Here is a 15902-nt window from a genome sequence, read left to right as displayed (position 1 = left end):
GCCTGATCATGACTTTTAACCTTCTGTTTCAGTGTCCCCAAATTACCTCTTGAGGCTAGTTGGTTAAAACTGAAAAAGTGTATTTATTGATCAAATTCTTACTAGATAGATAGATAGACAGACAGACAGACAGAGGCAGACAGACAGACATAGACACAGAATTAAAGTACCTAACAAAATATTTTACACAATTCCCAACAAATGTAAAACTTTGCTAAAACTCTAAGGATTTACAATATTTTAAAAGGCTATGAGAAGGGTAGCAGGGTAGATTTCCCTTTTTATATATAATTTTTATTAAACAAGCTTTCAACAGAATAAAGGCAATACAAATTTTGAATTGAAAGTAAAAAAAATGGAAAAGTAATAAAAAGTGAAAAATAAATAGAAAAGTAAGAAAAAGAATGCAATGCACCCCAACTTTTAATAAAGGCAAGGCATTTTACATGCAAAAATGAAATAAAATGCAATATAAATTACACAGATAGGTGCACTATTTACTTTTAAAAGCATGTAAGAATAAGATTTTTTTACAGCTTACAGAGGGCAAACAAGCTAGAAGCTCCCCTTACTGATGAAAGAATTCTGAATTTTTAACTCTGATTTTCACTTTTTTTTACGCTGTAGTTTCAGTCAAATGTTTGTTTTATTACGTTGTTGTAAACAGTCCAGAGTCAGTTAAGTGAGATAGGCAGTGTAGAAATTTAATAAATAAATAATAAACAAACAACAATTTCCACAATGTGAGAGGCTGACATCAAGAAGTCACAACTCCAGCCTTCTTCCCTCCTCATTTGGATCTGCTTCCTGAGGATGAATCTATGAATATTGAGACAGGCTAATTCTGGTCAAGGGAAATAATCCTACCAGTACTTGGCACTAAAGAATGTCAACAACCTCTTGAAATGGGCCCAGAGACTTATTGGTAATCAATGTAGCAATCTAAGTACAGATGTCACACTCCTTAAAACACCTCCTCCTGTCAGCAGTCAGACCGCTACATTTTGAATCAGTTGAGGTTTCAGATTCTTCTTTTAAAGGCACACCAAATAAAGTATATTATAACAGTTTAGCCATTGGGTGATAGAATCACTGCTGCAAGGACATTCCAGTCCAAATGCTTGAGAGTATGGATGTGAGTGATTGGAGGGGGATGGCAGAGCCCTTGGCTCTTTGAGGAAGGGATTGGTGAGAAGAGGGAATGATCATCTTGGGGGATGTAGGGCAGGATAATGTATCACAGTAGTGATGGGCATGGGATGCTACAGGAGCCAGAGGGTTGGCCATTACAGATGCCCTGATGTGTAATATTGGTGATGTGTTCTGGCTCCATGAGCTCTTCCCCAGTTCTTGGATAGCGTACCCTTGGAAGCCCTGAAGTTCAACTGTAGCTGCTAAATCCCAGGCCAGTTAATAACAAGAAATTATTCAAGATCTCATTGAAGAGGAGCGAGCCGACTTGGCATGCATCACCAAGACCTGGCTGACCCTGGAAGGAGAGGGGAATCTCCTCTTGGAAATTTGTCCATCTGGATTTCAGATTTGGCACTAGCCAAGAGCCCAGGGCAGGGGAAGTCGGGTAGTAGTGGTTATGAGAAAGTCTCTTTTGGCTTTCAGGGGGCTTGCTCTGCAAGTTTCTGATTGCAAGACCCTTTTTCTGAAGCTGGGCTCTTGGGATCAGTTGGGATTGTTACTAGCATACTGGCCTCCCTGCTGTGTAGCAACCTCCCTGCCTAAGCTCTTGGAGGGCTGGTGGTGGAGTTTCCCAGACTAATGGTTCTGTGAACTACAACCTACCATCCTGGGTGTGGCCTCAGAAGCAGCTCAGAAATTCATGGCCACCATGACAGCCATGGCCTATCCCAGATTATTTCAGGGCTGACTGAGGATAGTGATCATGTGCCAGATTTGATTTTCTTGTCAGAATAACAAGAGCTGGTGGGGGATTTAAGATTATCCCTCTTTTTCATGATCAAATCATACCCTAGTACAGGGGTAGGCAACCTCGGCTGTTTTATGACTCATGGACTTCAACTCCCAGAATTCCTGAGTCAGCATAGCTGACTCAGGAATTCTGGGAGTTGAAGTCCATGAGTCATAAAACAGCTGAGGTTGCCTACCCCTGCCCTAGTATCCTTGAGACTTTCATACACCACCTCCTCCACAGGGAGGCCGGACCCATTTGGTTGTTCCACCCCCGGTGATTGATGGACTCTGATTGGTTCCAGAGGGAACTGGGGGATATCCTGGAGGTGTTGCCACACAGTCCTGCCGAAGCCATGGTGGTAGCCTGGAATATAAGGGCAGCTTTGGACAAGATCACTCTTATTGAGCCCTGAAAGTGTTGCCTGGTAACCCTGTTCCAGGTTGCTGGATCCCTCCTCGATCAGGGGGTTCAGGTGATCACCTGCAGGGCTGTCCAGAGGAGTTTGTTCAGTACCTGATGGACAAAGTAGCACAGTTTCATTCTCAATTGGATCCCATGTGTGGAGACCATCCATGTGGGATGCCCGGAAAGAAGCCTTGCCAATTATCTGGGAATGGTTTGACCCTGTTGACCTGATGAAGTGGACAGAGTTCTTGATGCTGTCAGTGCTATCACCTATCAGTTAGATCCTTGTCCCTCCTGGCTGGTGAAAGCCTCCAGCATCGTGACTAGCAGGTGGGTCCAGGCAGTGATTAATATGTCACTAGAGGAGGGAACATTTCCGGAGGCTTTTAAGGAAGCCATGATTTGCCCCCTCCTTAAAAAAACATCATTGGATCCCACTTTCCTGGACAACTTTCATCCAGTTTCGAACTTTCCCTTTTCGGGGAAGATTGTGGAAAACGTGGTGGCCTGGCAGTTTCAGAAGTCCTAGATGAAATGGATTATCTGGACTCCTTTCAATAAGGAAACAGCAGTGGTCATATTTGTCGATGATCTTTAACTAAATTGAAGCAAGAATGGCTTCCTTGTATATTACATGTCACACAACAAGGAAAACTAGTTTTATACCATTTTTCTCTTAAAGTTTAGCGTGGAATAAATTTTACTCTTTTTTTAACTGTAATTTGTTTTTATAAAAGTTTGCATTCACTTTATCATAACTCATTTACTTGTTTTGCCTCTGTGTCATATCTTTATTTATATTTATATATATATATATATATATATATATATATATATATATATATATATATATATATATATATATATATATATATATATATATATATATGGATCCTTGGTTTTTCGGGTTTTCCCCCGCGTAGAACTAGAGGTGTAGGCGCAACGTTTCGACGGAATCCCATCCGTCATCATCAGGCTTTAGCTTCCTTCTTCTGGGAGAAGCATGTGGCTGTTTGTTCCTCTTTTTTAAACTGCCAGAGGGGGTGTGTTCTGTGGAGGTGTGCTCTGATTGGGTAGGGGACCAAGTGTGTTCTGATTGGGTGGGAGTGTGTTTTGAATGGTGGGTGTGTTCTGATTGGGTGGGGGGGTGTTCTGAGTGGATGGGCTGGTCTCAGCTGCCAGCTCCAGACCTGAGCTGGTGAGTTGTGCTGCTTTTGTTCGGCTTCGTGTTTGTGGTGGTGCCATGTTTTTATAGTGGGTGTCAGTTTGCTTATTGTGTGGTTTGGAGGGGTTTAAAGTGGCTGATGTTGCAGCTGTAGTTAGGTTTCTGTTTTGTGGTTGTGTGTCTTTATCGTTGTGGGTTCGGATTTGCTTTTTGAATGGTTGTGTGGTGGTGATGTCATGTGATGTTATCATGAGTTTGGGTCTGGTATCATTCTTGGTGGTTGGGCCTCGTCTGTCAATCAAGGCGGGTTTCCAAATGGCTGGTAGACGAGAGGTATCATCTCGTTTATTCATGCTGTGGGGGCGTTTTTCTATCTCAATGGCTTCTCTGATTATTCTGTTGTTAAAATGTTCAATTTTGGCGATAGTTTTGGTTTTTTTAAAATCAATTTCATGTCCCGTGGCTTCAAAGTGTTGGACCAGGGATGAAGTTTGTTCTCCCTTTCTGAGTGAGTTTTTGTGCTCTTCAATGCGTGCACTTATTCTTCTGTTGGTCTGTCCGATGTATGTGGTGGTGCAGGTGGTGCATGGGATTTCGTATACTCCTTGGTTTTCTAACCCAATTATGTCCTTGGGGTTTCTTAGGATGGTGGATATTTTTCTGTCTGTGTAGAATGCTGTTTTGATGTTGTGTTTTTGGAGGACCTTGCTGATTCTGTCTGTGGTCCCTTTTAAGTATGGGAGGAGGGCTTTGCCATTTTCTTGTTCTCTGTCTTGGGTTTTTGTGGGTGTCTCTCTTCGGATTAAGTTAGTAATCGTGTTTCTTTGGAATCCATTGGCTGTTAGTACATTAGTGAGAGTGTGTAGTTCGGTTTTTAGGTGTTGTTCGTCAGCTAGGTGTTTTGTTCTGGAGATGAGTGTCTTGGCTACGGAGTTGATCTGTGCTGGGTGGTGGTGTGAGAGTGCGTTCAGATAGCGGTTTGTGTGTGTTTTTTTATGGTAGATAGTGTGTCCTAGGGAGCCATTGGATTTCTTGTAGACTAAGACATCAAGGAAGGGAAGTTGATTGTTAGCTTCTGTTTCCATGGTGAATTGTATTTTGGGGTGTAGGCTATTGAGGTGTATGAGGAAGTCATCCAGTTTTTCTTTGCCGTGTGGCCAGATTACGAAGGTGTCATCTACGTATCTGAGCCAGAGTTTGGGTTTGTGGTTGGATTTTTCTAGAGCGAGGGTTTCAAAGTGTTCCATGTAGAGGTTTGCAATGACAGGTGAGAGGGGTGATCCCATGGGTGCTCCTTCCATTTGTTTGTATCTTTGTCCATTGTAGATGAAGTATGTGTTAGATAGGCAGTGGTTGGTCAGATCTAGGATGTGTTTTGGGGGGTTGTATTTATTTAGGATAGCTGTCAAGGCTTCTTTGATTGGCACTTGGGTGAAGAGGGATACAACATCGAAGCTCACAAGTAGGTCACAGGGCTGTAAGTTTAGTTTACTTACGATCTCTATGAATTGGAATGAGTTTTGTACGTGTGAGGTGATGGAATTTGCATAAGGCTGTAGTTGTTTGGCAAGAAATTTGGCTAGATTTTGTAGAGGTGAGCCTATGGAGCTGACTATGGGTCTGAGTGGAGTTCCTTCTTTGTGTATCTTGGGCAGACCATAGAGCTTAGGACATCTGGATGATTTTTCTCTGGGAATGATTGTTTTCTGGATCTCTTCACTGATGGGGGTGGCTTTTATTTTTGATTTTGTGGTTTTTTCCAGGTAGGTGGTGGGATCTGTCTTGAGGAGTTTGTATGTGGAGTCTCGGAGTAGGTTGGATAATTTGGTATGGTAGTCAGATGAGTTCATTACCACCGTGGCGTTGCCTTTGTCTGCTGGCAGAATGATTATGCTGGTGTCATTTTTTAGGTTAAGTAGTGCTGTCTGTTCCTCTTTGGGTAAGTTGCTTTTGGGTGGTTTGCTGGTGCAGAGGATGTTGGTAACTTCGAGTCTGATTTTGTTGGCGTCATCAGGGTTAATTTTGGTCAGGCTGGATTCGACTCCGCATATAATGGTTTCCGTGGGAATGTGTTTGGGAGCGACTGCAAAATTAAATCCTTTAGACAGGACGTTGGTTTCGGCTTTGGTGAGAATCCTATCTGAGATGTTGTGCACAGTTTGTTTCATGTGTTGCTGTGGGAGAGGAGGGGTTTGTTTCTGGCGTTCCTTTAGTCTTCGGAGTTTATTGGTGTGTGTGTCTGTTTTGTAGGCAGTCTCTGTTTCAGCTCTCCAGACGGCGATTTGTTTGAATTTGTCCCAAAGTGTGGGGTGGATCTTGTTGCTGAGTTTGAGGTGAAGTGTGAGGAGGTCTCTGTTGATTCGGTCCAGGAGGAATCTTTTTGTGTGGAGTTCGTTTCTGATTAGGGCCAGTTCTGTTCTTATCAGGATGCGTTTGATGGCTGCAGAGTTGGAGTGGAATTTCAATTGGAAGGATGTGGGGATTAAATTTTGATCTCGGCAGTTGCGTAGGAATGTGAGGTCACACAGAATGGAAGCTCTTCGTACTTCGAGTTTTTCGTAGGTCTTGGTTAGCTGGTAGATTTCCTCCCCGTAGAGGTAAGATATTTGTTTTCTGAGGTTTTCGCGGGTGCCTGTATGTGGATCCTTGGTTTTTCGGGTTTTCCCCCGCGTAGAACTAGAGGTGTAGGCGCAACGTTTCGACGGAATCCCATCCGTCATCATCAGGCTTTAGCTTCCTTCTTCTGGGAGAAGCATGTGGCTGTTTGTTCCTCTTTTTTAAACTGCCAGAGGGGGTGTGTTCTGTGGAGGTGTGCTCTGATTGGGTAGGGGACCAAGTGTGTTCTGATTGGGTGGGAGTGTGTTTTGAATGGTGGGTGTGTTCTGATTGGGTGGGGGGGTGTTCTGAGTGGATGGGCTGGTCTCAGCTGCCAGCTCCAGACCTGAGCTGGTGAGTTGTGCTGCTTTTGTTCGGCTTCGTGTTTGTGGTGGTGCCATGTTTTTATAGTGGGTGTCAGTTTGCTTATTGTGTGGTTTGGAGGGGTTTAAAGTGGCTGATGTTGCAGCTGTAGTTAGGTTTCTGTTTTGTGGTTGTGTGTCTTTATCGTTGTGGGTTCGGATTTGCTTTTTGAATGGTTGTGTGGTGGTGATGTCATGTGATGTTATCATGAGTTTGGGTCTGGTATCATTCTTGGTGGTTGGGCCTCGTCTGTCAATCAAGGCGGGTTTCCAAATGGCTGGTAGACGAGAGGTATCATCTCGTTTATTCATGCTGTGGGGGCGTTTTTCTATCTCAATGGCTTCTCTGATTATTCTGTTGTTAAAATGTTCAATTTTGGCGATAGTTTTGGTTTTTTTAAAATCAATTTCATGTCCCGTGGCTTCAAAGTGTTGGACCAGGGATGAAGTTTGTTCTCCCTTTCTGAGTGAGTTTTTGTGCTCTTCAATGCGTGCACTTATTCTTCTGTTGGTCTGTCCGATGTATGTGGTGGTGCAGGTGGTGCATGGGATTTCGTATACTCCTTGGTTTTCTAACCCAATTATGTCCTTGGGGTTTCTTAGGATGGTGGATATTTTTCTGTCTGTGTAGAATGCTGTTTTGATGTTGTGTTTTTGGAGGACCTTGCTGATTCTGTCTGTGGTCCCTTTTAAGTATGGGAGGAGGGCTTTGCCATTTTCTTGTTCTCTGTCTTGGGTTTTTGTGGGTGTCTCTCTTCGGATTAAGTTAGTAATCGTGTTTCTTTGGAATCCATTGGCTGTTAGTACATTAGTGAGAGTGTGTAGTTCGGTTTTTAGGTGTTGTTCGTCAGCTAGGTGTTTTGTTCTGGAGATGAGTGTCTTGGCTACGGAGTTGATCTGTGCTGGGTGGTGGTGTGAGAGTGCGTTCAGATAGCGGTTTGTGTGTGTTTTTTTATGGTAGATAGTGTGTCCTAGGGAGCCATTGGATTTCTTGTAGACTAAGACATCAAGGAAGGGAAGTTGATTGTTAGCTTCTGTTTCCATGGTGAATTGTATTTTGGGGTGTAGGCTATTGAGGTGTATGAGGAAGTCATCCAGTTTTTCTTTGCCGTGTGGCCAGATTACGAAGGTGTCATCTACGTATCTGAGCCAGAGTTTGGGTTTGTGGTTGGATTTTTCTAGAGCGAGGGTTTCAAAGTGTTCCATGTAGAGGTTTGCAATGACAGGTGAGAGGGGTGATCCCATGGGTGCTCCTTCCATTTGTTTGTATCTTTGTCCATTGTAGATGAAGTATGTGTTAGATAGGCAGTGGTTGGTCAGATCTAGGATGTGTTTTGGGGGGTTGTATTTATTTAGGATAGCTGTCAAGGCTTCTTTGATTGGCACTTGGGTGAAGAGGGATACAACATCGAAGCTCACAAGTAGGTCACAGGGCTGTAAGTTTAGTTTACTTACGATCTCTATGAATTGGAATGAGTTTTGTACGTGTGAGGTGATGGAATTTGCATAAGGCTGTAGTTGTTTGGCAAGAAATTTGGCTAGATTTTGTAGAGGTGAGCCTATGGAGCTGACTATGGGTCTGAGTGGAGTTCCTTCTTTGTGTATCTTGGGCAGACCATAGAGCTTAGGACATCTGGATGATTTTTCTCTGGGAATGATTGTTTTCTGGATCTCTTCACTGATGGGGGTGGCTTTTATTTTTGATTTTGTGGTTTTTTCCAGGTAGGTGGTGGGATCTGTCTTGAGGAGTTTGTATGTGGAGTCTCGGAGTAGGTTGGATAATTTGGTATGGTAGTCAGATGAGTTCATTACCACCGTGGCGTTGCCTTTGTCTGCTGGCAGAATGATTATGCTGGTGTCATTTTTTAGGTTAAGTAGTGCTGTCTGTTCCTCTTTGGGTAAGTTGCTTTTGGGTGGTTTGCTGGTGCAGAGGATGTTGGTAACTTCGAGTCTGATTTTGTTGGCGTCATCAGGGTTAATTTTGGTCAGGCTGGATTCGACTCCGCATATAATGGTTTCCGTGGGAATGTGTTTGGGAGCGACTGCAAAATTAAATCCTTTAGACAGGACGTTGGTTTCGGCTTTGGTGAGAATCCTATCTGAGATGTTGTGCACAGTTTGTTTCATGTGTTGCTGTGGGAGAGGAGGGGTTTGTTTCTGGCGTTCCTTTAGTCTTCGGAGTTTATTGGTGTGTGTGTCTGTTTTGTAGGCAGTCTCTGTTTCAGCTCTCCAGACGGCGATTTGTTTGAATTTGTCCCAAAGTGTGGGGTGGATCTTGTTGCTGAGTTTGAGGTGAAGTGTGAGGAGGTCTCTGTTGATTCGGTCCAGGAGGAATCTTTTTGTGTGGAGTTCGTTTCTGATTAGGGCCAGTTCTGTTCTTATCAGGATGCGTTTGATGGCTGCAGAGTTGGAGTGGAATTTCAATTGGAAGGATGTGGGGATTAAATTTTGATCTCGGCAGTTGCGTAGGAATGTGAGGTCACACAGAATGGAAGCTCTTCGTACTTCGAGTTTTTCGTAGGTCTTGGTTAGCTGGTAGATTTCCTCCCCGTAGAGGTAAGATATTTGTTTTCTGAGGTTTTCGCGGGTGCCTGTATGTGGATCCTTGGTTTTTCGGGTTTTCCCCCGCGTAGAACTAGAGGTGTAGGCGCAACGTTTCGACGGAATCCCATCCGTCATCATCAGGCTTTAGCTTCCTTCTTCTGGGAGAAGCATGTGGCTGTTTGTTCCTCTTTTTTAAACTGCCAGAGGGGGTGTGTTCTGTGGAGGTGTGCTCTGATTGGGTAGGGGACCAAGTGTGTTCTGATTGGGTGGGAGTGTGTTTTGAATGGTGGGTGTGTTCTGATTGGGTGGGGGGGTGTTCTGAGTGGATGGGCTGGTCTCAGCTGCCAGCTCCAGACCTGAGCTGGTGAGTTGTGCTGCTTTTGTTCGGCTTCGTGTTTGTGGTGGTGCCATGTTTTTATAGTGGGTGTCAGTTTGCTTATTGTGTGGTTTGGAGGGGTTTAAAGTGGCTGATGTTGCAGCTGTAGTTAGGTTTCTGTTTTGTGGTTGTGTGTCTTTATCGTTGTGGGTTCGGATTTGCTTTTTGAATGGTTGTGTGGTGGTGATGTCATGTGATGTTATCATGAGTTTGGGTCTGGTATCATTCTTGGTGGTTGGGCCTCGTCTGTCAATCAAGGCGGGTTTCCAAATGGCTGGTAGACGAGAGGTATCATCTCGTTTATTCATGCTGTGGGGGCGTTTTTCTATCTCAATGGCTTCTCTGATTATTCTGTTGTTAAAATGTTCAATTTTGGCGATAGTTTTGGTTTTTTTAAAATCAATTTCATGTCCCGTGGCTTCAAAGTGTTGGACCAGGGATGAAGTTTGTTCTCCCTTTCTGAGTGAGTTTTTGTGCTCTTCAATGCGTGCACTTATTCTTCTGTTGGTCTGTCCGATGTATGTGGTGGTGCAGGTGGTGCATGGGATTTCGTATACTCCTTGGTTTTCTAACCCAATTATGTCCTTGGGGTTTCTTAGGATGGTGGATATTTTTCTGTCTGTGTAGAATGCTGTTTTGATGTTGTGTTTTTGGAGGACCTTGCTGATTCTGTCTGTGGTCCCTTTTAAGTATGGGAGGAGGGCTTTGCCATTTTCTTGTTCTCTGTCTTGGGTTTTTGTGGGTGTCTCTCTTCGGATTAAGTTAGTAATCGTGTTTCTTTGGAATCCATTGGCTGTTAGTACATTAGTGAGAGTGTGTAGTTCGGTTTTTAGGTGTTGTTCGTCAGCTAGGTGTTTTGTTCTGGAGATGAGTGTCTTGGCTACGGAGTTGATCTGTGCTGGGTGGTGGTGTGAGAGTGCGTTCAGAAAACAATCATTCCCAGAGAAAAATCATCCAGATGTCCTAAGCTCTATGGTCTGCCCAAGATACACAAAGAAGGAACTCCACTCAGACCCATAGTCAGCTCCATAGGCTCACCTCTACAAAATCTAGCCAAATTTCTTGCCAAACAACTACAGCCTTATGCAAATTCCATCACCTCACACGTACAAAACTCATTCCAATTCATAGAGATCGTAAGTAAACTAAACTTACAGCCCTGTGACCTACTTGTGAGCTTCGATGTTGTATCCCTCTTCACCCAAGTGCCAATCAAAGAAGCCTTGACAGCTATCCTAAATAAATACAACCCCCCAAAACACATCCTAGATCTGACCAACCACTGCCTATCTAACACATACTTCATCTACAATGGACAAAGATACAAACAAATGGAAGGAGCACCCATGGGATCACCCCTCTCACCTGTCATTGCAAACCTCTACATGGAACACTTTGAAACCCTCGCTCTAGAAAAATCCAACCACAAACCCAAACTCTGGCTCAGATACGTAGATGACACCTTCGTAATCTGGCCACACGGCAAAGAAAAACTGGATGACTTCCTCATACACCTCAATAGCCTACACCCCAAAATACAATTCACCATGGAAACAGAAGCTAACAATCAACTTCCCTTCCTTGATGTCTTAGTCTACAAGAAATCCAATGGCTCCCTAGGACACACTATCTACCATAAAAAAACACACACAAACCGCTATCTGAACGCACTCTCACACCACCACCCAGCACAGATCAACTCCGTAGCCAAGACACTCATCTCCAGAACAAAACACCTAGCTGACGAACAACACCTAAAAACCGAACTACACACTCTCACTAATGTACTAACAGCCAATGGATTCCAAAGAAACACGATTACTAACTTAATCCGTAGAGAGACACCCACAAAAACCCAAGACAGAGAACAAGAAAATGGCAAAGCCCTCCTCCCATACTTAAAAGGGACCACAGACAGAATCAGCAAGGTCCTCCAAAAACACAACATCAAAACAGCATTCTACACAGACAGAAAAATATCCACCATCCTAAGAAACCCCAAGGACATAATTGGGTTAGAAAACCAAGGAGTATACGAAATCCCATGCACCACCTGCACCACCACATACATCGGACAGACCAACAGAAGAATAAGTGCACGCATTGAAGAGCACAAAAACTCACTCAGAAAGGGAGAACAAACTTCATCCCTGGTCCAACACTTTGAAGCCACGGGACATGAAATTGATTTTAAAAAAACCAAAACTATCGCCAAAATTGAACATTTTAACAACAGAATAATCAGAGAAGCCATTGAGATAGAAAAACGCCCCCACAGCATGAATAAACGAGATGATACCTCTCGTCTACCAGCCATTTGGAAACCCGCCTTGATTGACAGACGAGGCCCAACCACCAAGAATGATACCAGACCCAAACTCATGATAACATCACATGACATCACCACCACACAACCATTCAAAAAGCAAATCCGAACCCACAACGATAAAGACACACAACCACAAAACAGAAACCTAACTACAGCTGCAACATCAGCCACTTTAAACCCCTCCAAACCACACAATAAGCAAACTGACACCCACTATAAAAACATGGCACCACCACAAACACGAAGCCGAACAAAAGCAGCACAACTCACCAGCTCAGGTCTGGAGCTGGCAGCTGAGACCAGCCCATCCACTCAGAACACCCCCCCACCCAATCAGAACACACCCACCATTCAAAACACACTCCCACCCAATCAGAACACACTTGGTCCCCTACCCAATCAGAGCACACCTCCACAGAACACACCCCCTCTGGCAGTTTAAAAAAGAGGAACAAACAGCCACATGCTTCTCCCAGAAGAAGGAAGCTAAAGCCTGATGATGACGGATGGGATTCCGTCGAAACGTTGCGCCTACACCTCTAGTTCTACGCGGGGGAAAACCCGAAAAACCAAGGATCCACATACAGGCACCCGCGAAAACCTCAGAAAACAAATATATATATATATATATATATATATATATATATATATATATATATATATATATATATATATATATATATATATATATATATATATATATATATATACTGTTGTTGTTAGTTGCGAAGTCGTGTCCGACCCATCGCGACCCTATGGACAACGTTCCTCCAGGCCTTCCTGTCCTCTACCATCTTCTGGAGTCCATTTAAGCTCACGCCTACTGCTTCAGTGACTCCATCCAGCCACCTCATTCTCTGTCGTCCCCTTCTTCTACTGCCCTCAATCTTTCCCAGCATTAGGCTCTTCTCCAGTGAGTCCTTCCTTCTCATTAGGTGGCCAAAGTATTTGAGTTTTAGCTTCAGGATCTGGCCTTCTAAAGAGCAGTCAGGGTTGATCTCCTCTAGGACTGACCGGTTTGATCGCCTTGCAGTCCAAGGGACTCGCAGGAGTCTTCTCCAGCACCATAGTTCAAAGGCTTCAATTCTTTGGCGCTCAACCTTTCTTATGGTCCAGCTTTCACTGCCATACATTGCAACTGGGAAGACCATAGCCTTGACTATACGCACTTTTGCTGACAGGGTGATGTCTCTGCTTTTTAGTGTGCTGTCTAGATTTGCCATGGCTTTCCTCCCAAGGAGCAAGCGTCTTTTAATTTCTTGGCTACAGTCCCCATCTGCAGTGATCTTGGAGCCCAGGAAAATAAAATCTGTCACTACCTCCATTTCTTCCCCATCTATTTGCCAGGAATTGAGAGGGCCAGATGCCATGATCTTGGTTTTCTTAATGTTTAGTTTCAACCCAACATTTGCACTCTCCTTCTTCACTCGCAACAAGAGGCTCTTTAGTTCCTCTTCACTTTCTGCCATTAGAGTGGTATCATCTGCATATCTTAGGTTGTTGATGTTTCTTCCGGCAATCTTAATTCCAACTTTTGATTCATCTAGCCCTGCCTTTCTCATGATGTGCTCTGCATATAAGTTAAATAGGCAAGGCGACAGTATACAGCCTTGCCGGACTCCTTTCCCAATTTTGAACCAATCAGTGGTTCCGTGTCCAGTTCTCACTGTTGCTTCTTGGCCTGCATATAGGTTTCTCAAGAGACAAATAAGATGGTCTGGTATGCCCATCTCTTTAAGGACTTGCCACAGTTTGTTATGATCCACACAGTCAAAGGCTTTAGCATAGTCAATGAAGCAGAAGTAGATGTTTTTCTGGAACTCTCTAGCTTTCTCCATGATCCAGCGTATGTTAGCAATTTGATCTCTAGTTCCTCATGGATAGAGGGGATATATATATATATATATCCCCTCTATCCATGAAGGGGATATATATATATATATATATATATATATATATATATATATATATATATATATATATATATATATATATATATTCTAATTAGTAGTCTTGTTTCTGTATGCTGTAAATGTTTCAAATTCTGTCATTTATCTCAAAAGTTATTTTTTCTTCAGATTGCCTTTTATTTTTCCAGCAATCTTGAAAAATCCTCGCTATATTTGTGTGCTTAGTTTATTTTTAGAGTAGAAAAACAAACAACTTACTTGCTTACAATTATTTTTTTCCATGAAGGACAACCAACACGTATGTGAGAAAGCTAGGAAAAAACACAGTTAAAACATCCACATATTTAAAAAAACTCTCTCAAAGTAGTTGCCTTATGCCCAAATGTTGTCTGTTTTCCTTTTTAAGTCACGCTATGTCTTGTTTTTATTTCAAAAAGTGGCCAATCTATTCTTTATAACTATGGGGTTTAATATGTGTAAGCAGTAATTTGAGAGCAAAAAATGGTGTTCAAAGAGAATCTCTCCATATTTTATCCTCACAATATTAAGAATTAAGTTGGGTTGGTAGGGAATGATAGCCCAAGATTGAGTTTCTTGATTACATGGCTAATATAATTAATATTTTAATTATCATATTTCACTGCCTCTTTGGTTTTGTGAGATATTGAAGCCACTTCCACATTTTATTATTGTTATGAAATAATGAGGATGTAGCTATCAACATTTATGACACTATTTATTAGAGCTAAGAGACAATATGACCAGTTGCTTACCTCTATAATTCAAATGACATTTGGATTTGAGATGTGCATATGCCCAGAGTTTTTCATTCAGAATACTTCTATAGCTAAGAAAAAGTTCTATTTTTCAAACACACCACCAAAGGTACTGCTTCCCACTTCTTGTGCAATTCAATCTTTCAAATGATAATAAAACTAAACGTGAAGCAGAATTGCAAATACCCTAACACCTATAGAGGAAAAGGAAAATGGATAGCATGACTGCATAGGTGGCCATCCGAACAGTTACAATTACAGGTCTGGCTCTGATCATTCCTACATAAAGGCTGAATAGCAAGCTCATTTTTATTTTATTTTTATTTATTTTAATTCCATTTATATCCCGCCCTTCTCCGAAGACTCAGGGCGGCTTACAAGCTTAGCAGTAAATTCAACTGTAATTTGCAGGAGACATGATAAAAAGCCAAAGAACTAAACATAGACCTTTCAAAGAAGGAGTTGGTCACCTTGTAGTGATGTTTATTCAATTCTGGCAGACAAATATTGGAGGCTGTATCTATATAGCTACTTAGCACAGGCTACTACAATTGCATAAAGGAGGGATGGAAGCCACTACTAATTTTTATTGCAGACATTAATAATTCTTATTTTAAGGGAAATAAAATATATAAAACTGAGAAGAATGAACTGTTATCTTCATCATTCTCAATGATTATCACAAATGCAAGTTTATTGTATTACTCCGCTGAGATAGGAGCCAGTATTTCTATAACATAGCTTGTTCACACACAAACACATAATCCAGTTGAAGATAAGCACCAAAACAAGGGGATATAAAAATCTTCTTGAAAAAAAAATCTCTTTGAAGAGATACCTAAAGATGGAAATAATAAGCTCCTAAAATATTGTTTAGCATTGAAGGTTTAATGTGATGGCCTCCGATGATCTAGAAACAGCCACAAAGAATGTCTATTTATTTGACGGTTGTACTGACAGATGGGGCTTAGAACATCAACAAGGAAACTGGAAAGCTTTCTATCTAGATGAGGACTATTGTTAAGTGTGTGCCTGATGGTAGTGCTGACTTTTAAGAGTAGCTCAAGTTTATGAAGACAGATAAACTGAATTGGTAGAACATCAAAAACATCGACAATATTCAGCCTAAAATGGATTCTGATTTGTAACAAGAGAGTATGAGGCTTCTAGTGGGAATTCAATGTTTTCCCACTCTAGTGCTGACATATTTGTCAACAGGCTGGTGAAATCCGAGTAATAAAATCAGATATAAGGCTTTAATTTTTTAGGACCCATGTATAAAAAGATAAAAATATTCTGATATATATAATCTCTGAGAAAAAGATAAAAGACACCCATCACAAAAAATCATTTTCTAGAATAATAACATTTTTTGGAAGAAAAATCCCCACAAACTGCTAACACGAAGTTTTCAAAAACAAAGGGGGGAAAGGATGAGTGGAGAAAAATTATGAGGGTTGTGCACATACTTTATTTTTATTTATTTAACAAATTCATATGCTGTTTATTTTGC

General features: G+C 42.1%; 1 protein-coding gene across 1 annotated transcript in view; it reads right to left on the bottom strand.

Annotated features, from left to right (window-relative positions):
* Positions 1 to 15902, bottom strand: part of CATSPERE (catsper channel auxiliary subunit epsilon) — an 84024-nt gene that overhangs the window by 28081 nt on the left and 40041 nt on the right. Inside the window, exon 13 of the mRNA XM_083375728.1 lies at positions 13872 to 13924. Coding sequence (XP_083231854.1) covers positions 13872 to 13924 — 53 coding nt within the window. The remainder of the gene's footprint in view (positions 1 to 13871; positions 13925 to 15902) is intronic.

This window comes from Vipera ursinii, assembly GCF_947247035.1.
Source record: "Vipera ursinii genome assembly, chromosome: 1".
NCBI classification, from domain to species: domain Eukaryota; kingdom Metazoa; phylum Chordata; class Lepidosauria; order Squamata; family Viperidae; genus Vipera; species Vipera ursinii.
Note: the sequence above shows the minus strand (reverse complement) of the source record. Positions and strands in the feature narration are given on the sequence as shown.